Here is a 22,035-nt window from a genome sequence, read left to right as displayed (position 1 = left end):
GCTGGCATTACGCAAGAGCTTGCGTTTCTAAGGTGATTAAGAACCATTTGAGTAGAATGATGGTAATCTGTATCCCAAGGGGAAGAAACGCAGGAGCAGCCGAGCCATCTATTTGAAGCAAATTTTTGCTGTTTGCTACCACTGGCTGCTCGCCAGCACTGGCATCACGACAAGCAGCATCTCTGCTTTATAAAAAACCACACGCACACTTCAACAAGCACCTTGATCTCCGGGCTTATATGGGAATGAAGGCAACCGTGTAACTTGTGAAACGGAAGGTGAGAGCAACACCTGAAGAACTGACTCTTAATCCAAAGGAAATGGCTCGGAAGTCTAATCAACCCTTACAAAACACAACCTAGCCGCCTTACCATGAAGAAGAAAGGCACAGAAACACTCTTCTTGATGACCATCTTGAATGCTAAGAAGGAAAGGCAGGGAATAATTTCAACCTGAAGAGAATGGGGAATCTCATTACAGCTGGTTTTCTTACTCTTTTCCCCCACCCACCAAGTCCCAAGGCAGGCAACACGGACTCGGTAACAGGCATTTGTAAAGGGCATGAAGCTTACTTCTCTCTTACCGTGTGCAACCGCCCCACTATGGCACCCATATCCTCATGCCTGGGCAACCTGTGCTCCCAGAGGAGCAGCAGCTGCCTGAAGGGGACGCAGGCAGGGGAGCAGAGCTGCTGGTGAGCCACAGCAAGGACTCGCAGTTACCGGCAGTGCCCATGCCTGAAGGTCCACACCAGACTCATAGCACAGTGGTGATTCAGCCCAACACAAACCATTGCTCCGGGATTAGCAACAGAATGCTCCTCTGGCTTAATGAAGTTGCTTCATGAAGAGGCAACAAATCATCTGCACAGACCTGTGGCAGCAGCCCCGAGCTGTAAATAAGTTCCCGGGGGAACGAAAGGCTGTCCCATACATCCCTATGCTGCCAAAAGGGCCAGGGGTGTCTCCGCAGCCTCCAAACACAGAAGGCTGCACAAACACGAACCTTGAAGCTGTTCTGCTCTTGCTAAACAGGACAAGAGTAAAAAATCCCATACTTTGGATACCAACCTGGTGGTCTGCACGTAGCTGATGAAGTGTACCAACATGGAAGTAATAAGCAGGAATGAGATCATGTGGAAAGCAGAGTATAAACATTCTGACAAAATCCTCAAGCTTTAGCACAGAACCAGCTTTAAAAGCTTTGTCCCCAGACACTAGTAGTCATCTAACGCCACCAGAGCAAATCTGTAGAAGAAACGTCCTTTCATTCTCCCTTATGACAGTGAAGATGTTGAAGATGCAGCTAAACCACATAGGCCACACACAGCTGACCCAGATTACTCTTCAGCCTTGCCACATCTGTGGCCATTTCAGAACTGCCCTTTGAGGAAGCACCTAATGGCAATGACAAACTGCGAAGCATCCACGAATCTCTGGCTCTGAAAATGCTCGTGGCACTGAGAATGGCACACTACATTTGTAGTGAGAAGAGCAGCTCTAAATACATCCCCTAAACACAACAATGCTCTCAGCTGCTCATTTTCACTAGTTAGTGCTTCAATCTTTTTTATTAGCGACTGTCATACAAAAGGAAGTGTCCCCTATGGGCCACCAAGGGGCTTACTAACCACTGGTCTCCAGTGCATCCGCTGCCCCAATTATATGCAAAATACGACCTCTTTGCTTCCCAGGTAGCTTTCCTGAAGCCACCATCTGAGCTTGCACGCATGTGCAAGCACAGGATGGCCCCACAGCCCCAGTCTGACCTGGTGAAAAGTCTTGACAGTGCTCACACGCAATATTCATAGGATCAGTGTAAGCAGACAATGCAGCTCTGCAACATGAAGTGTCCAGACTTCTAGAAAGCGCCGCACAGACCTAGAAAGCTGTGGGCAAGGTGCACTTGCAGCGTGATACTCATGCATCAGTGCAATTTAGAACAAGGATTTCCTTTGTGAAGGATTGCACAGAAAAACAGTTTCTTGCTCTCAAATACCACATTAAAAAAAAAAAATCTCTGAACAAATAATAATAAAACAAAACAGAGAGAAATTAGGGGCTGAAATAATGGAATTATTAATATTAATTTTAAAACATATATATATATATACATTAAGCTTTGTGTTCTTCTCATTGAGTTTTTGATGCAAAACTGGACTGTTTGTTTAAGAATACAAAGAGTATAATAGCTACTGATATATAAAGTGTCATCTCATTCAAAAGTTTCAGCTTCACTGAAAAATACTGATTGTAATATAACATATTACAACCCAAAGCAGCATAACACTGACATACCGATATCACGCCTCCTCCAGATACCTGACTGCTCAGCAGCTCGTTTTCCTTTACAAAGGAGGTTCCAACCAGACTCCGTCTCTTCCAGAACTCACCACATCTGACTCTGCATATTGTGCGATCCTTCCAGTAGTTTATAGACTCCAGTGCATTTCCAATATTTATAGACTCATTCAGGTGTGCCATACCGAGTTTCAAGCACATGGACAAAACTTCAAACCTCCTCTGCAGAAGGACTGCGAGCACAGCCAGGGCACTGCTCAGCACACAGCACTGCTCAGCAGGGCTCTGCCTGCAGTACCCCCGGGGCTGCTGCCCAGGAGGACACCTGCCATTCTGCAGCGTGCAGGAGGATTTCCCTGCTCAGAGTTAAGGACTGGAAGTGACTGACTCTTGGAAGAAGCTGTCAGTTTATTTCCAGCCAGATTCACCCAACATGCTATTTAACAGTGCTGTTACCTCAGCTTAGGAACTGCTCCCCAACAAACCGGTCTGTAGGTGTAGGTACGAACAATGTCAGCTGCTAACAATAAGATTTGTGGTTGGAAAACCTGTAACTTGTCTATGCCAGAAAATCATTTGATTTAAACTGAGTCACGATCACAGGAGGCTTCTACCCCATGGTAGTGGTGTGGTGGCCAGGCTGTTCCTATTGACACCTCACCCATTTCAGCTCCTTAATTCAAATGACAGCTTGTTCTTTCCCCATCTGCCACTTCCCTCCCCCTGTGCTAGGGGAGAAATTGGACACCGAAGGCATAGCATACTCAGCTCTTAAGCTTTCAGTAGCCCCTAAGGATACACATATGCAAGCATTTGGGACGTAGCTTATTCCCAAATTACATTTTTCAGAAATAAACATGTATTTTTTTTCCCCATGTAACGTGCCCATAGAGAAGCAATATTTCTGTTATTTGGCAATCAACTGGAGACAACCCTTGTGCACATGCAGGAGAAGTCGTCCCTACGTCAAGCTCACCTGGCATGAGAAAAGTGCAGAAATTAAGTAGTTGGCTTGATCCCCCATTTGCAACAGTTCTTTCTGTTCCTCACTTTAAAAATACCTGGTTCAGATTCAGACTTTGTCATGACAGCCCAAGGCCTGGATCAGAATATACGTTTATTTTTCACTCTGTCCCTTGCAGCCTTTGCTGCCAATGAGAGCTGTAGGCTGTGCTGCACAGGATTTCTCTTTGCAAACCCATTACAGTGCTGAGTGTAGCAAAATGGTCACACAACAAGCTGAGAAAAAGCCCTTGGTTCTTTCCACATCTTCACACACTGCCCCAGAAGAAACAAAGGTCATCTTCCCTACTTACCTTGCTGTTGCAGTTTGTAGTCTGTGGAGTATGCTTTGCCTATGATGTTCCACACAGGCCTCAGACAACCAAAGAGTCCCTCGAGAAACCCACCGCTCCCACTGCCTGATCTGTTGAACTGGACTTTGACGTCGTCTGCTCCGCTGTTGCTCTCTCCATCCATAGTGCTCCTGTTGCCCTGAGGAATGGCTGCTTCAGATTCATCCTGCTCCCGCAGCTGCAGCACGCTGTTCTCAAATTGGTCCCTAGAGTCCTCGCTGATGCTGGTCAGCACTGCTGCAGTGACCGGGCTGCTCATGTTCTCAATGAGGTCTGCCTGCAGCAAGCCCTTCTCACGCACATCCTCTATGAGCTCGGGGGATGGGTGGTTTCCCGTAGGTCCATGCTCATCATGTACCCTACCAAAGTCTTTATCTTCACAGAAAGCTTTGCCAATCGAGTTTGGAGAGGAAGACAAGCTCAGACGCTCCTGAGTACTGGCCATGATGCCGTGAGTGTGCATCAAGGAGATGGTCGGAGTTGGTACTTAGAGAATTAGTGACATGAGGACCCAGTACCTGGAATGAGAGAAAAAAGAACAACTTTCAGATTTTTATTCAAGTGTTTTCACAACGTACACTTTTGAGAGGTGAGCTGATAATTAACTAGCCAGACCAGACAACCGCTGATACTTATTAAATACTTACTGCCCTCAAAGAAGCAAATAAATTATTCCTACAGAAATTCCACTGGCACAGTACTCTCAGTAACCTAGAGCAGGAATTGCCCGGTAAACAAACACCACTAGTCATACACAAAAGCCTCAAGGTCAGAGCTGTGAAAGACAGTCTGCAGCACAGAATGGTCCCTTTGTGATTAGTACACAGCCCTTCTCAGACTGAAGCTGATCCCCAGGTGTTTTCCAGCTCAGGCATAGTCTGAGTGCAGTCACTGCTTCTGGGTCTGGTGCAGCTCACCGACTCAGAATTCCTCTGCAAAGCCCCGAGATGAGGCGTTAGAGAAACACAGCACAGAGATACTGTGTCCTGAATCCACCAAGGGGTGGTTGTACCTGCTCCCTCAGAGGCCCACCAAGTCGTGGCCATGCTAATCCTTCAGTTTAATACCATCAAGGTCAATATAGCAAGGCGTTACATTCTCTAACCATGTTATCCTCAAAACCACTAAAGACTTACAGAACTCCCCAGGAACAGTGCACACCTCTCATCTCCCTCCTCCTGCCAGCCCGCCGAGCGCCTCATCCTGCTCTGCTGCGTCCCCTGGCACCCTGCGTATAAACTCAGAGCTGGTGCCTCCTCCTCAAAGTCCCCCCATCTCTTTGCTCTTGCCCTGTGCCCCACTGCAGCTCCCCCTTCCACGAGGCAGCCTCGTGCCACCTCTCAGTGTAGCCAGCCTGCACCCAGAGCCAGGGGGGGCCGAGGGTCCTGTGGCGCTGCGCTGGCTGCCCACCAGGGTGGGCAGAGCCCCTCCTGGGACAAGCCTAACCTTGTGCCTGAAGCCATTAAGCACATGCAGCCCGTAACGGGACAAAGTCCGACCTTAAATCCCATATGAAGTTTAGAGAGGGAAAATGGCAGTAAGAGAACCTATTTTGTTAAGAAGGAAGATCAGTTACAGTTGGTGCAAAGTCCCAAGCTCTGCAAACAGGCACTGAAGGGAAGAAAGAGGTGGCCAGCTCCATGCAGCCAATCGCAAGGAAACAGCTCAGGCCCGTAAATTCTCAAGATGAGGTCATTACAGAGATTAAAGATAAGAACTTCAGCTTGGTGTATGAAAAGCTGATGCCTTGTGCTTCAGTCCCTCTGCAGCAGCGTCAAATGGGAACAGCCAAGAGCCTGTTTCCACATCCCCTTAAGTCCACCTGCTCACACGGGGTACACATAAGAGCTTTACTAGAAGGACGTCATCTCAGTTGTAAACTTAATTTTTTAAGGGAAAGCAAAATAGCAAGGGAGTCCAAAATTGCGTCACAGTCTATGCTGGTAAAGGAGCTGACCAACATGAACAGGAATCTTGGAAATTGATTATTCCTGACATACCTGTGATGGGCATGAAAGGACTGACTCCCTGCCATGGGAAGTTGTAGGGTGCCTGCTGCAGTACGGTTACCGCTAGTAGGAGTTAAATGATGACAGATTTTGTTGCTGATACAAAGAAAAAGGGCAAAGTTCAAAGCTGAACAGAGTTTCAGAAAAATACCAAACCAGCTCCAACTCAGCAATCCTGGGCACTCCCCTGCTATTTCCAGAGGTCTGAAAGGGACGAGTGATTTTTTTATGCAAAAGCAAAGTGTGACCAATGTTCCCAGAGCGGAATCTGCTTTTTACAAAACAGCACGTTAAGCAATGTAAGTAGAACATTAGTCTCAGTTTCACCTGAAAAAAATCTCTGAACTGAGATCCAAAACAAGAATTTGAGGTAACTGTGTCTCAAAATACCTCAAGTTTAAACAATGGGAAGTGCATTAAGGATTAAATCAGACTTGGGGGATAAAATTATTTTACTCTTACACGATTCTGTAAATACACTAGCTAATAAAAATCCAGGATTTTGCTGTTACCTTTTCACGTAGTTTCCCGACTCTGGAATGTTGGATTGTGTAGATTTAATAGAGAAAGAATAGCTTTCCTGGAATACTTTTCACATTTGCCTTGTTTCTAGATGGATTATCAGCACCATATGCGCCTCCCCCTGCATTTCCCAGCATTGCATGGGAAGTTAAGCCTCTTTTTTTCATCCTGCTACTGAGGCACTGCAACATTTGTAAGTTGTGCTGCCAGCAGCTACCAGACCACCCTGACCCTCAGTTCTCTTGTACCCCGATATTATTTGCCCTACAGAGGCCCACAGCCTTCCACCGAGATAAGGGTGACAATACAGCACAAAATGCAAAGGCACAAAGAATCCTTTTTATTGTTCTCAAGAAAAAGACAAAGCGGAGGCAAACCGTATGCATTTTCCACGCTGGATACAGTAGGCTGGCCACCAAATCAGATGTTCTGGCTGAGAAGGACCTCTGGAAGATACCAGGTTCAACCTCCCTCCTGCCCATGGCAGGGCCAGCACAACATCGCCCCCGTGACTGATACCACAGCCAAGAACAAAACCCAAGCTTTGTGGACACCAGGTCTGTCTTACTAGATCAACCTCCCTTCTCCAAGTCCTAGCTGTTTCAAATAATAATCATAAAGTATGGTATATAGAGCATATATAGTATATACTACTATATCTGCTTCATCAAGTCAGGAGGAAGGGACAGGAGGTGCACAAAAGTTACGGAATTGTTTTCTAACCAGCGTGATAGAGCCTTATTTAGGTACTTACATAAGCAGCCTGATTTTTCAGAGGTGTAGTGAACTCATTGAGAGCATGAGAAGGCAGCATTTATTTTAAAACAACTCCGTATCGGGCCTGCGTGAAGTAAAGTAGTCCAGATACGTTAGCAGGGGGTAGAAGGCAGTGGTTGCCACAGCGCATCAATGTTGACTTTTTGGGAAAATGAATTTTTTTTTAATCATATTATATTACAGTAAATTCTGCAATGCACCACCTCTTCCCCCAGCAAAATTTGATTTAACACTAACAAATAAGGTTGTCCTCGACCTTGCCATCTCTTTAAACAAGGGATAAAGAGAATTTTTCGAGCTTTACTGTCATGCCTCCCCTACTCTTTGTTCACGGTACTGAGGATATGGCTGAGATCATTCATATTGAACTGAAAAAAAACATTCCATTGAAAGTTTAAAGTTTCATTTTACACAGAGTGTTTGCTGTTTGTGATGTTTATGATTGGTATGTGCCTCTTTAACTTGTACAGTGAAGAGCATAGACAAGCGGCATTCTGTTTCTATCTTACCAACGCTTCTGCCATAGCAGTCTCCAAGTCAGAGCTGAAAGCTGCATGCATGTGTAGGAGGACTGTGTGCATAGTTAAGATACTCAGATTTCACAAAGTGCTTCTGCAACAGCAGACTTCAAGGCAGAACCTCTGATTTGAGTTATTTTGATGAGTTTAGGCACTCTGCAGCTAAAAAATTTGTTTTAGTTTATAAGGAAATGTAGGGCTCAGTATAATTTTGTACGATCACAACTTTTTGTGATTCCATTTCCAGGCACAGCTTTTTTTCCCTGCAAAATCCCACCATGCCCAACAAAAAGCAGGACAAAGCACACCTCTTTTAAGAAGAAAGAGACTGACTGCACCTTAGCATGCCAGCCAGCCTGCACTGCAGTTTACAACTATTAGAAGACTGACAGATCAGGTGAGGCAGCACCAGTGGGTGAATCACTTATCACAAGACAGGCTCTCACATCGCCTGATCCTGCGTGCCCCTGGAAGCATCCCCCAGGAGCGTGTTCTCATGCACACAGAGCCACCAAAGCATGCACTACCTGTACGAGCCAAGCAGACACAACTGTGTCAAAGCAACGGTGGGGTTTGGAGACATGGCAGAGTTAAGCACACAGGCTGTGGTTGAAGTTTCTCCTTTGAAGAGCTGTGCTAAAACTCAAGTAGCAAATCGTAATTCTAGACATAGCACGCAAATAAAATCTTAGTATACTGTAAAGGCTGCGTAAGTACAAAGTAGTCACCACTCGGTTTCCTAATAAGCACACTTGTAGTAATACTTAGTTTCCTTAAACTCTATTTATTACATTACACAGTCAAGCATATTCTGTGCTTGCACTTCCATCATACAAAGGAAATAGAAGCAATCCACTGATCTACAGTTAAGTGTTGAATAAGAGCTGCTGGGCAGGACTAGCAAACTGACAAAGGGCAAGCATCAAGGTCAGAGGGGCTTCCTGTCTACAGCACTACTTACATTCGCACCCTGGAGCTCCCTTACCTTTTCCTGGTACTCAACATGATTTTCTCTTTGCTACATTAAGTACAGCAAAGTAAACACGCCTTTCTGCACTGATAACGCAACTGCAGTTAATGTGAATATCATCTCAAGGCTCACACAATGCTCCTGGCTTGGGACAATACTTTAAAACCTTCCAGAATCTAACAAAAATACAAAAAAATTATAAAGTACAGTTATCTCACTATACGCATCCTGCAGCTCTACTGCCCCTGGTGATTATCTCTTTCTGCAGGGAGTTTTCACAACAGGTTGCCACACGGTCTTCTAAGATCTCTTGACCTGGCACATGGTCTAACTTCAGCACATGAAAGAACTGAGAGTTGCTGCGCTAGCGAGTACCACAGCTTTGGCTCTCCTTTCTGACCTCTGGGTTTTGAAATCACATCATTTTTATTCCACAGGATTCCCAAAAAAATGCGTATTATTTTCACATTCTCTTGGTGAGGAAAGTGCTGTTCGAGTGAATTGGGTATTCCTCTTACGCTGCACTTGTCCGGTTTTACATCACTGGGAACGCATGCTTGTGTTTTGTATGGTTGTTGTGAACACAGCCTGTGGTAACAGATATATTAATACAGAACGAGATACACTGACCAGCCAAATGCAACCTCTTACTTTTTCTGAAGTAGTATTACTCAGATGAAAGAAATGTAACCAAGCATATCCTGATGCTTCACCCAGCATTGCTCTGCCTTGCCTTCCCTTTTTCATGTAAGAAAAAGCTTTATTTTATTAGGTTTTCAAAAACAAAGCTGCACTAAGCTAGCCCACAGCATGTGCAAATCTTTAAGCTATGAAGTAGCCCAAGGCAACAGCTTGTTTTGTTTATTTTGTGGTTGTTTTTGCTTGGGTGGTTTTTTGTTTGTTTGGATCTCTCTCTCTCTCTTCCTTCAAGGAAGTTGCTTCCACATCACAACACACATCCCATCTCTCACACCTGATCAGATACTCAGCCACGAACCTGCCTTATTTTCGAGTATTACAACTGTGACGTTGCTAAAACATCGTTAATTTCTGACAAAACAGTTGAAAACCTTTCATCTGAACCAACAAGATTTTCCAACTGTCACTGCAGCAGCTCTGATCTCAACACATTTATGTGTGTACCCTAGCTTACTCTACAAGAAAGCAGCACGTACCTGGGTAAACCAAGGTGTTGTAACACTCAGGGGGCGTCCTGTGCTTCACCCTGTTATTTCTGGTTGTCAGATACACACTGCATTACTTCTGCACCTACTGCAGAATAAGACTAGACTCTACACTTTTAATTCCTTTCTTTGGGAAATACTTGGATGGCACCTCAACATAAGATAACTAACTTCTGCAGACTCACTAGGCATTTCCTGAGCTGTGCGTTTGGGCTTACACCTCTAGGAGTCATACTAAAATGTTAACAGCGTATTTTGACGCAGCCACGGGCATTAAGCAGGTGAGACCACGGACACGTAACCGTATGTTGCGTGTGCTATCACAACAGAAGCTTGAACTCATGTGTCTGCTGACTAATGTTCACCTTTATTCAACACATTCCCCGTCTATCCTCAGATAGGTACTCAGTGTTTTTGGCAAAAGTGATTTTACAGTTGTAATGTACTTTTGTCTGTCGCTGTCTCAGTGAGAAAGACAACTCTGTCTCGCTTTCTGGTCTGAACCCTTTCTGACAGTGACAAAAATAGTACAGTATACCAGCCAAGAAATACTCATAATGGCTGAATTCAAGCTCTGTGCATGGAGCCAGCTGGAGGTTTGCTGTGCACCTTATAAATCCCAACTAAGCTCGTCAGGGTAGAAATAAGTGACACCTGGACCACACCATAAGAAAAAACCCATACCATACAAGAACAACAGGTTTATCTCTGTCCATTTCCTGCCTCCAAAAACCAAGGCAGGAAAACCAAGGACAGAGAAATCTCCCTGGTACAGCCCCAGCCAATTTCCCCACGACATGCAGCTCACCCACTCTCTGTGCACCAGCAGCACACCGTGGTATTTTTCTATTCTGTAGGCCACTGCATGTTTCCTGCACAAGTGTGTCATTTGAACCAGAACCCTTTGGTAAACGCTATGCTGCAGCAAGCGGTTTTGTAGCTTAACCATACATTGCACAAGGTAACACCAACTTATTATTTGCACCGAACCTCTCACCAGCTGATTGCATTCTTCATACCACAAGTTCTCATTGTTTCAAGGACACCTGAACCCTGTTAATCGTAATGTCAGCTGTGATTTTATGAACCATCTCATCCTCCACTCCAACATCTTTTTCTGAGCCTGAGAAGTCCCACTCCACCCACTCACTCACCCTAGGAAAGTTGCTCTGTATCTTTGATCACCTCTCAGCATCTTTCCCATTTCTTCTGTATCATCTTAGAGATGGGGGAGTGAAACCACAGAGAGAATCCCCAGTGTGGGCACACCACAGAAGCGTACAAAGGCATAACGATCAGTTTTGTTCTTCATTTTTTTCCTAACTATTCCTCCAATGCTATCTGATGTCTAGGCATGCTTCAGGATGCTCATCTAACTTCCACAGATCTCACACAACCTCAAGATCTCATTCCAGAGCAGTAAAAGCCAATTCAGAGCCTAATTCCCACATACGGGATGTTACAATTAAACTGTATGTAATCAACACTAAACTTGACTGCCATTTTATCATCCAAATTTGAGACCCATCTAGTACTCTCTGCAACTGCCTTGCACGTTTCTTATCCTGAAGGCCTTGCTTCTGCAAATGCTTTTGCTTTAGAATACTCCTAAATGACCTGGGTAAAGGAACCACAGGTGTAAGGAGCACAGGTAGCGCAATCTCCAGAACGAACCACCACGACAGCTTCTTTTAGTGAAAATGTTTTCAACACTGCTCTCTCTATCCCTACTCTAATTTCATATCATTTAACCAATTATTTGTCAGTGAGAGGGGTGTCCCCATTACTTTACAGCTGGTTAGTTTCTTTAAGAGTGTTGGGCAAGTAATCATGTCAAAATTCCAATAGACTGCATCGACCAGATCCCCTTTTCTCACGTCCTCTTGACTCCTCCAAAGACATTTAATAGATCCCCACGACTTTACTTCACCTTAAAACAACTCTGTTGACTCTTACCACTACGCGAAAGTTGTGCATCTGCACTGGCTCTCCACATAGGAATGATTTAAACTCCACAAGCACTAGACAAATATTTAAGCTAGGAACTCCTTCAATATGAGGTCACAGATTTGTGGGAGGCGGAGGAGAGCTTGATTTGGAAGAAGAAATCAAGCATCCACTTCTTTTTGGCACAAGGAACAAAAAAAGCAGAAAACCATTTTTGCGAACAAGGCAGACAAAAAGCCAATCCACCCTCCCTTGTATTCAGGAAGACCACTTCAGCTGATTTCAGCGAAAGCTAGATTGATTCCTGTTTCACCTGCTAGCTAGCCAGCTTTCCAAAGAGCAGTTTGTGAAATAAGCAGCTTACATAACTGTGTATTTTCAGCGCTACATACATAAATGCTTCCTCTATCCTGTATAAGGTATTTTTGGATCTCCTAAAATGCTACTGTGTTCTTCCAGGGCTTTGCATTCTTCTGCTCAGAAATTGCATAATCTGATGCCACAGGAAATAAGTGATGTTGCATAATGATTCTTAAATTCACTGCAGGATTTTGGTACTACATATTTCTAATGCAAAGCCCTTCTCTGTGTTTCTAAACCGAGGCCCTCAGTTTTTTCAAAAAGGATAATTTATCAACCACCTGCCCTTACGGGACAGGGCTGAGGAGCAGGAAAAGGGGTGACAAATGAGGGACCACCTTGTACCATCTTGTTACAACAATTTTATTTCACCAAATTCAGCTCGCATCTGTATGCCCATTTGCGACTTCTGTTTTGGTTGTCTGCACATCTTCAACTATGGGCAGATCTTCAACTATTTAACACCGGTGGTTTCAGCACAATGTTCTGATGGCTCGTGGACTACTGATAGCCTCCATCACAGGCTCATCTACGCTACTGTACAACATTTAGCCAGTATAAATGAAAAACTAAACTCTGATTAGCCTTTTATACCACTGACTTACTACTGGAATCAGTCTTGGATCAAAATTTAGAAATGACCTTAAGTTGCACTCATCTCTTTCATCTTTACAGCTGTCTTCTTGGTACGAAACACCTTTTAAAACCCAGCCACAGACTTCAGGTGCCGCTCCAGTCGTTTTCTCTCCAATCTTTTGAATTTTGCACTTTCTTACCTCATTGAAGATCCATGCTACATTACTAAATAACAATAACAGATTAAGGGATTTAAATTCCAGTATTTTATAACTACAAAATCCAGGAAAAATTCCAAGTTCGCATACACCTTTACAGCTTTCCTGGCATTGCCATGTGAAGCCACTAAAACTTACCAGTACTATCAATGAGCCGTATCTTGTAATTTCCCTCAACTTACAGAACTGAAACATCATATTTTCCTCCAAGGAGCAGTGTTAAGATTAATTAATGTCTGAAAGATCTTTGAGGATGAAGATCAATATCAAAGTGCTATTTTCAGGAATCCAGTGACTGAATCAAACTCTCGCTTTGATTCATGTGAAGCATCAGATTGGTCTCAGGTAAATTCACTCACATTTGTTATTATTTTTGTAGTAAGCATGAATTATTCAAGATTCACAAAGTATATTTGACATAAAAAAATATACACTTCTTCAGCACTAGCAGCTTACATGATTTATACCCAGTATTGAAGTATCTAAGCAACTATCCACGAAAGTAAGAAAAAAATATATATATATATCAACAGCCAGGGTGTGTGTAGTGCTTTGGGGGCAGTGCTGGAGTGCACAGCCGATGGGAAGGGCATGGAGACACCTGAAGGCCAGCCAGCAGGTCACTCAGCGGGGAAGAGGCAGAGCTGCATTTAGTAAGCACCATAGCACTTCCACAAGCAAAGAGGATTACTCCTCCATAGAGAAGCAAGCACAATGACTTGCTCAGGAGCCTCTATTAAGCCTGTATTACCGACACAGCGTAAGGGGTTAGAGCAACACCCGAGAGGTGTGATCCTATTCTCAGGCCACTAGAGCTTTTACGCGACAGTAACACGATCAGGACGGCACACACAACGCACAGTCACGCACCAAGGAATATGGAGGACCCTCAGAGGCCCTACAGGCCACATGCCCCCTAATATCCTGCAGAGACTTTCCAAAGCTACACTCAGCCCTCCGGCTCATCCCCACTGAGCAACTTTTTGTCTACTGTTGATAAAGTAAGGGCACCTTCTCAGGCCCAGAAGGGTGGGGAGGGAAGACTTTCTATGTTTCAGTGATACTGTGCATTACTGATGATGTTGGTGTCCTCTGCAAGGCCTCAAGGTGGCAAAGTAACGGGTTGTGGACAGGAAAGGACAAACATCCTCGGAATGAAGAAAATGTCCAGACTGAGACCTGCATTCCTCAAGCCCACTCTGCTGGAAGAAGGCCAGCCTCCCACTTGCACCCCAGTTTCTCCTTCCTTCCCTCACAGCACCTCTAGCACTGAGCTAGCAACTGCCACAGAAGGAACAGCACCAACAACTACAGGTTCACCACAGGATTATAAAACCGCGTACTTTTCACAGAAAATATCTAGTCTTCACCCTGCTCTACTCTCAGTTGTCACTAATGCCTTTGAACCCACTCCAACAAAAGACTTTTCAGCTGAAGTTGTAAACAGGGAAAGAGGACAGAGGTCGAAATGCACGCTGAGTATTTATAGGGGAGGGAGTAAGCACACACGGTGTTGCTGCTTTCAGCCCACCTCGCTATTTCTGCCACAACTGCCAACTTGCTGTTCAGTCCAAAACAGTGTGTGTTTTAGGTGAAATATTTACTCACCACCTCCTTTCCCCCTGCAAGAAGCACAAGTGGTTTGCTACAGAATCACAATAGCAGCATCCTACAAAAGCTTAAGCCCCTGCACTGGGCACATTTCCTAAGGAGAGAAAAGAGAGCAATAAGCAGGCCAGGGCTTGCTGAAGTGCCAAAGTCCTGCCTCTTCTGTGGATGCAGAGGTAACATTTGCCTCAGTTTACTCATTTTCTTTCAGTTATGACTGAAAAACTCACTGGAAGTTGCAAGGCTGCTGCCTTCCTCCACAGCTGATATCTGAGGCAGGACCTTGGCCAAAACATTCTGTGCACAAGGAGGTTCAGGAGCCTTCCCCTGCCCACCCCAACTCCATGGACCAGAGCTGAAGAAAAACCTGCTCTGACTAAATCTGTTCACATGACTGATGCCAGACAATTTATTTTTATAAATAGATATATAAAAGCTTTAAAGATTCTGCCATTTGGAGAATTCCCCCTATTTGAAATCTATTCCCACATCTGAACTGCAGAAAGCACGGAATTGGTACCAAATACAAACAACTCCAGTCTAATCAGTCACCTTCTCATTTCTCGTATTTGCTATAACAGTCATTAAAAAAAAAAAAAAAGGAAATACTGTAAAACCCTTCTTATCCTGCCTCTGCTCAGAGCAGAACCACATTTTAATAACTATCAATTGTGAAACCGCTTACCTATGAAGAGATTTTCAAATAAGTCATTATTTCATTTTCTGATCCATTGGAGATAAGCCACTTACCAACTCTTTATAATAGAAGACAAAAAGGAAGGTTAAAAATGCAACCAGAAAAAAAAATAAACCCATTAACATAATTTCACATATAACTGAGAAATGTTAAGAATGCCTACCGTATATTCTGTGCTTTAAGTTGTTTGCTAATTCCAGACACAGGAGTCAAACTGAATCCCAGCTATAAATTTAACTACCAGGCAGCAGGGGACAAAGACAAATCTGAATGATAGCACCATTCCAGATCACAAAGAATCAGACCAAGGGCCCAAATATACAAACTAAACTGGTGTTAAAACAAAAACAAACAACCTGCTACAGCAAAATCATAATTTCTTTGATTTTCACAGGACAAGTCTGTTACAGAAGCCAAGGTTCAAAGGGTTGCATCTCTCTAGAAACAAAAATGCATATACATTTCAGAAACAACAAAAAGGAGAGTACCAGAAACTTTTAAACATATCTGCATTCCAGGGTATCCCAAGATTTCTATGACTACACACACAGTGGTTACTGCAAAAAAAATGCCCATGTTTGCAAATCAGACTAGCCAAATCTCTCTCGTTTCACTTAATTGTTTTTCCTCAAATATTTCCATATTTTCTCAAAATTAACAATCACTAAGTTCCTTCAGTTTCTCCTATGGAAACAGACTGCCTATCGATAAAATCAGCATATCCAAACACACAGGCCTGATGTCATCTTCCTCCAGATCAACTTAAAATACCCAATATTTCATTTAGTTGAGAGACGTCTGGCCTGGTATTATGTAGCTATTGCAGTACCCGACACTTCCCTCCCTCCTCCCCCCCCCCAGTCTCCAAAAATAAAAATAAAGAATGGCTCCACTCACTTCACTGGGAGAAAACATGACATCATGCCCCCATTCAGGTAGGCAAGAATATGACAAATCTTGCCCCAGTGAACAGTATCGCTAATTGGAATGGTACTCCCAGCTTCCTCATCTATTAGGAAAACGGGGTAGAAATCATGTGTTCAGCACAACACAGGCAGCACAAAGTGCTATTTGCAATAATAAAGGAACAAATTCCTACCAGGCTGATGAGAACACAGACATCTCTACACCACCTCAAAAGAGGATTTAAATTATTTATTACTGTAACACAATAGAAGAATCAATTGATTAGCCCACAAGGAAAAAAATCTGATTGTCTAGAAGGCATAAATATACATATATATATATATATATATATATGTACATACACACACAATTCTGCTTCTTTATACTGTCCTTAATAATTCTTATGTCATTCCCTGCATATTCCATATATATCCATTCTCCATTGCTATTCCCTCCTTCCCCTTTAAAAGGGGGGCACAAGAAGATAACGTGCAAAATTGTAACTGAAAAATGTCTCTCTCTCAGACAAGCAAAAGGACAGGACAGCTATCAGATTTACAGGCAGCGATGGAGAAATTAAGCTTGCATATTTCCTTATCCCTTCTCTCAGCATCATTTTTTCAGCCCTTTCACATCACAAATGCAACATCCATCTGTCCTTCCGAAATAAATGGCGAAAGGGTAATGCTGACCATTAAACACACACACACAAACGCACACACGCTTCATAAAAGACATTTCTGACAAAATACTTACAAGGATTAAGGTAGCCTATGTGATGCTCCATTTTCTTGCTTTAAAAAGATGGAAGGCAAAAAAAAAAAAAAAAGGAAGTGTTGCAAAATAAAAGGAAATTCCACCCACACAATCCTGCAGCCTGCTGCAAAGAAGCACAGAAGCGTGCTGACGTCACGGATTCATGAATGGATGTAAATCGGGCTGTTTCGAGATTCGGCGGAGCTGGCTGGGGCTGTGCGGCGAGGGGAGCTGGGGGGCAGCCAATCCACGCGGGCACCGCCAGCCACCTCCTGCCAGCCAAATCTGGGCACCCCACAGCCCGAGCCCACCGCCGAGCCACCCGAATCGCGGGGCGCCCACCCGGCCCCGTGCTACGTGTGCGAGGCGGGGAGATGCCACCGAAAACAATTTGCTCATCACCGAGGCCTCGGGGTAAAATGGCATCAGCGCTGCCATTCCACGGGAAGGACCGGGCGAGGACATCCTCTGCTGCCTCCAAGTCACCACTCCTGCGAGTTTCTGCCCCTGCGTGCAGCTCGGGTAACAACAGCAGATCAAATAACAGCCATCTGTTAGATGAATCAAACGTATTTAGTAATCAGAAAAGGAGTTTATCACCTCTCTGGCTTTTTTTGAGGATTTCAAACCCTGGGAATTACTAAAATAACTAAATATAAGCATCTACTGGAAGGAAGCCGCAGGGAGAACAATAGGAGGCTTGTATTTGATTAGCAATGCAAAAGCACCAACAAAATAAAAATAGGAGCACTAACAAAATCACACATTCAGCTCTCAAACATTCACAACAGCAGACAGACAGGCTCACAACGTCAGAAACATTCAGAACCAAAAATCAGAGCGTGCACAGTTTGACACATGCAGCTACGTAACAAATGGTGGGCACAACAGGGCGGTCATCCGCACAGCAGCCTACCAGCCATTTTCATTTCATTTTCATTTCTACGCCAGTGCATATGCTTCATTCTGCACACCAGATGCGAGGACACACTGCGTCAGTTTGGACGCCCAAGCAGATGATGCTGTCCTGGTGGAGGCACGCAAGGACAGCTACGGTTAACTGGGATCTGGACAGACAGAACACAAGTTCTGCCTCGTTTTTGTCTGTGAAATAATAGGGAAGGAGAGGAGAGCTGAGCATAACCAGGAATTATGGACAAGGTTTGAAGAAAAACCTAGGCTGCACATTATGCAACTACACCACCTTGGGGTTTACAACTCATAGGTGTGATCTCTTGAGCTCCTGACCAATTTGTAGCCTTCCCGATCACTAAGAAACAGAATTTTGGTATTTTCACCACCCCTTTTCCTAGCAAGTAAGAAGCAACTAAGCCAAAAATCAGATGTCCCAAAACTTACTCTGTAGAACAGAGCATTTTGAGAGAACGTCTGAGACATTCCCACTTTTCCTTACAGAAAGTGGGTAACCTCCACAAGTGATCTAGGGATGGATGTAACAACAAGGCAGATTTGGGTTTAGAAAACAAAGAATTTGTGCTACTTTAAATCACAGATACTAGCTTCTGTGGAGGGAGAAGGGCAGGATACAAAAGCATTCCTGAAGGCTAACAGAACCTTGCCTGCTGAGAATACCTATGTAAAGTGTGCTTATATGAGGTGACAGGTTGGTGTTTGCTTATGTTAGGACAATGGTTTATATCATTAGTGTGTCTTTGAGTCAGCAGACAGCCAGGACAGTGCCAGCCACTGGTCCATGCTAAAAGACCCCGGGTGGGTCTCACAGGGCTCTACACCTGCCCTCAGCACATCGTCTCTTAGCAGCACCGCAGTGTGGGAGACGCAACCACCCCAGTCAAAGAGTTACTGCTATGAATGTATTAGTATGCTCTGAATTTGAGTTTTGATTTGGGACTTTGGTTTTTGAATGGAGCTTTATAAAGCTGACCAAAGAAAATTAATGCAAATCTCATTACCTACTTTCAAGATCAAAAAGAGCACACGTGAACTTTTGCTGAGGAGATCCAAATAAGAATTATGTCTCAAGAGCTAAAATTCACAAAAAGCAAATCATGAGGTTTCTATCCAGAGAATGCACCTGCTGCCAAAGGGAGAAGCAGGGCTAAAGGCTGAATGACACATCTCCACAGGATCACTTTGTACCACAGCCTCACCCAGCAGCACGTGGTTCTGTAGCTCAGAGGACCTGCCCTGACCTCCTGCCTTCCCTTTGTCCTGCTGATGGCTCACCTCACTACTGTGGTGCAAAAACAAGAGCTTCCTCATTTCAGTGGCACTCTTAAACAAACAGAAATGGGAATTATATTTTAACCCTTAAAAAAAAAAAAAAAGGCAGGAGGGTGGGGGGTGAGGTAAATTCAGGATCTCACGATCCAGAAGGGGAGCACAGTGCCACATGCAAAAAGCGGAAGAAAAGGAGAAACAGTGGCACAGAACTAAAAACTCAGAGGAAAAAATAGAATTTTCAGAGGTTTCCAAGGGTTAATTGCAACAACATTTAAAAAGCACCCACCAGGGATAGTATGTGGGAACAAAACCCCAGGAAGACACCAGTAGAAGAAAAGAGCCTGCACATATAAGTTAAGATTTTCTTTTCCATGGTGACTTGGGTCAACATACCAAGACTCAATTTTGTCCTTGACTTAACAGATCAGGTTAAAATTTTCCAAATACAAGCACCTGAATTTAATCCAAGATAACTACCTTAGGTCATTAGGAAAAAGAAAAAACAGACATTGGCCTAAAACTGATGGCTCCTTACAAGATAATGTCAGTAGCCAAACAGCAGCAGTAGAAAGCAGGATGGCTACAACCAGTTACGTATTTTAATAATGTACATTGCATACCACTTATGAACCAGAAGAGCTAACTTCAAGTTGATCTGCATTAGAATTTCCCCCCTTCTCATTCAGACAAGAACATTGGCAAAAGCAGGCAAATCTTTATAAAGCATCAGATGCCCAAACATGACTCTATGGGTAAGTTCAGTTCAGTATTAAAGAGAAAAAAGGAAAATAAAAAATAAAAAGAAATGTATAGAGTATGACAAGGGTATAAGCTATTAAAAAAAAAAAAAAAAGTTCACAAGGGAACATACATGTGGTGGCGACACTTCACAGGTAGGAGGATTTCCGAAAGGATATTTGAGTAACTAAATAGGCTATTAGGAATCATAGCAGCCAAAGCCAGTGCTAATGGGTGCAAAAGGAAAGCTAGAAGCATTTAACAAATATCTATTCACTATATCTGAAAAAGGCAGGATAATTAAGCACTTTCAAGCCAATTAGTAAGTAATAGGAATGGTATACAGCATCTGCTAGGCATAACATTTCAAAGCCAGCACATCATATTAATTTGAGCGTGGTCCTAAAATAATCTTTTAACACGTTCTCCAATCCAATGACCTTCAATTTTAATAAACTGGAAAACTACCGAAATCGCAGAAGGCTGAGAACAACAATATTATGCCAATAGTCAAAAATAACATAATCTTGCTATCTATAGGCCTTGGTAACTTGACATTGATACAGGGCAAAAGTCTTAATTCAGCCTTTGACTGGAAAGGATGGTTCTGCTGCATCAGACCCAGGGCCCATCCATCCCAAGGTCTCCATCCCTGATGCCCAGTAACAGACACACAGGGAAGCAGGAAAATCAAAGCAAATGGCATACTCCACTAAAAATAGGAAAATTAGAAATGAGATTCCAGTGACTCAAAGGCTAATCTCATAACAACATGTGCATGAGGCTGTTTATAAATCCACTCTGCACACACTTGGAGGTAACAAGAGGGACTCCGCTGTGAAAACTTCCTACCTGCATGAATAAATAAAAGTAAAGTGAGGGAGCAAATGATTGTTGAACAGAGAGCCTAAGTATTTGCATAGATAGGATGCCTGGAGGGACATTTTATTGTCAAGCCCTGAAACCTGCAAGATATTTGATTCACTCCAACCCTGCAGGTACACATTCCCCTTCTGAACGGCCCAAACTTCAGTGGGGGGGGGGGGGGGAGGGTGACAGGAAGAAAGGAAAATTTTTTACTTAAACCATCAGAAGATCTTCAGTCTCTTCAAGTCTCAGAGCCAAGTGTTGGGGGTCAAGGGGTGATTGGAGGGGGGGAAACTGCAGAGAGAAAAAGCCCAAAAGCGAGGCAAGTGCAACATCCCGTGAACAGGCAAGCTCCGACTGGGGTCAGGGGCCCTGTTTACAAGCCCTGCTTTACAGGGGGTCGGTTCACAGCAGGACAGCCTGTGATTTCAACCCACATTCCTGCCTCGCTGAGGATGAGCATCCCCTGGCTGAGGGGCTGCCTTTGGGGTAGGATGAAAGCAGGGTGCCCATTCTGGTGACCCTGCTGCTAGAGGTGCATCAGGGCTGCCCCAGGAACAAGCCTTGGGCCCTCTCTGCTCACACAGCAGCAGCACTTGGAGCCACAGGGAGCCTTCCAGGTCTGTTCAGCAACGAAAGCAGGGAGCTGGAGAGGGCTGCAAACCCAGATATGCAATGCTCTGAAAGTCACCCACATCTGCAAAGTGCCTACCCAAAAACATACAACTAAAGGGAAGGAAATGTGTTTATTTTTCCCCTCGGAGGTCATTTGCAGAAATCCTTGGCAGAGGCCCTGTGAGAACAGCAGATCTATTTGTTCAGGGAAACGGCCATAAAATAGTGATTCTCCCAGAGAATGTTTCAAAATGAAGCCTTCCATAAAAATAATTAACATTAACAGAATTGCCAGCAGTAAGAAATGCTGCAAAAGTAATAAAATTAAGTATGTATAATTAACAGCTATAAGGGACATTTTCAAAGCTGAGTGAGCTACAGTCACCCTTCCTCTCCCACACTGGGAGCCTGCAAAACACTGCTAGGAAAAAATGAGATCCAAGAACGAAGCCTCGGTATTAGTGCCATGTGCAAAGAAAAGTCCTAATAATTCAAGTTATTCCCACAAAGAGGCACTGATCTGCCCGTGCATAACTGGGAAGCTATTGAGGAATTAGTGAAACCATATGGGAGGTTCTGTTCAGAGGAAGAAAATCACCTGCACAAATATAGTAACAACTGCTGAGCAGCTGGTCTGTAGATAAGGATTTGGGGATAGAGAGGATCACAGACTGAGCACAAATTATAAACATCGAGTCGTCATAAACAAGGCACCTTTATTCAGTGACGGGAACACAAATTGGAGAGAACGGAAGAAACCCTCATGGTCTGCTCAGTTTTGGTCAAGCCTGTGGTAAAGCCCATTTTGGGGTGAGGCTTGCCAAGAAGGAGAAGCCCGGACACAAGCACAAGAAAGGCCAGAGGGTTAATAAAGTGAGCTACAAGGGACGAGTGAGCTAATTGAGGT

At 44.0% G+C, this 22,035-nt stretch overlaps 1 protein-coding gene across 11 annotated transcripts in view; it reads right to left on the bottom strand.

The window, feature by feature from the left end:
* Window positions 1-22,035, bottom strand: part of MAP3K13 (mitogen-activated protein kinase kinase kinase 13) — a 72,364-nt gene that overhangs the window by 19,425 nt on the left and 30,904 nt on the right. For 9 of the 11 annotated variants that reach the window (XM_082767102.1, XM_082767101.1, XM_082767103.1 and 6 more), the window contains one exon: window positions 3,617-4,173. In XM_082767102.1, coding sequence (XP_082623228.1) covers window positions 3,617-4,118 — 502 coding nt within the window. In that variant the 5' untranslated portion in view covers window positions 4,119-4,173. Of the gene's footprint in view, window positions 1-3,616; window positions 4,174-5,655; window positions 5,681-16,703; window positions 16,795-22,035 lie in introns of those variants that run through there. The other 2 variants (XM_082767110.1, XM_082767111.1) reach the window with 2 other exon arrangements.

Source organism: Aythya marila, assembly GCF_965140915.1.
Source record: "Aythya marila genome assembly, chromosome: 9".
NCBI classification, from domain to species: Eukaryota; Metazoa; Chordata; class Aves; order Anseriformes; family Anatidae; genus Aythya; species Aythya marila.
The sequence above is the reverse complement of the archived record's forward strand: the minus strand, read 5'-3'. Positions and strand labels throughout refer to the sequence as shown.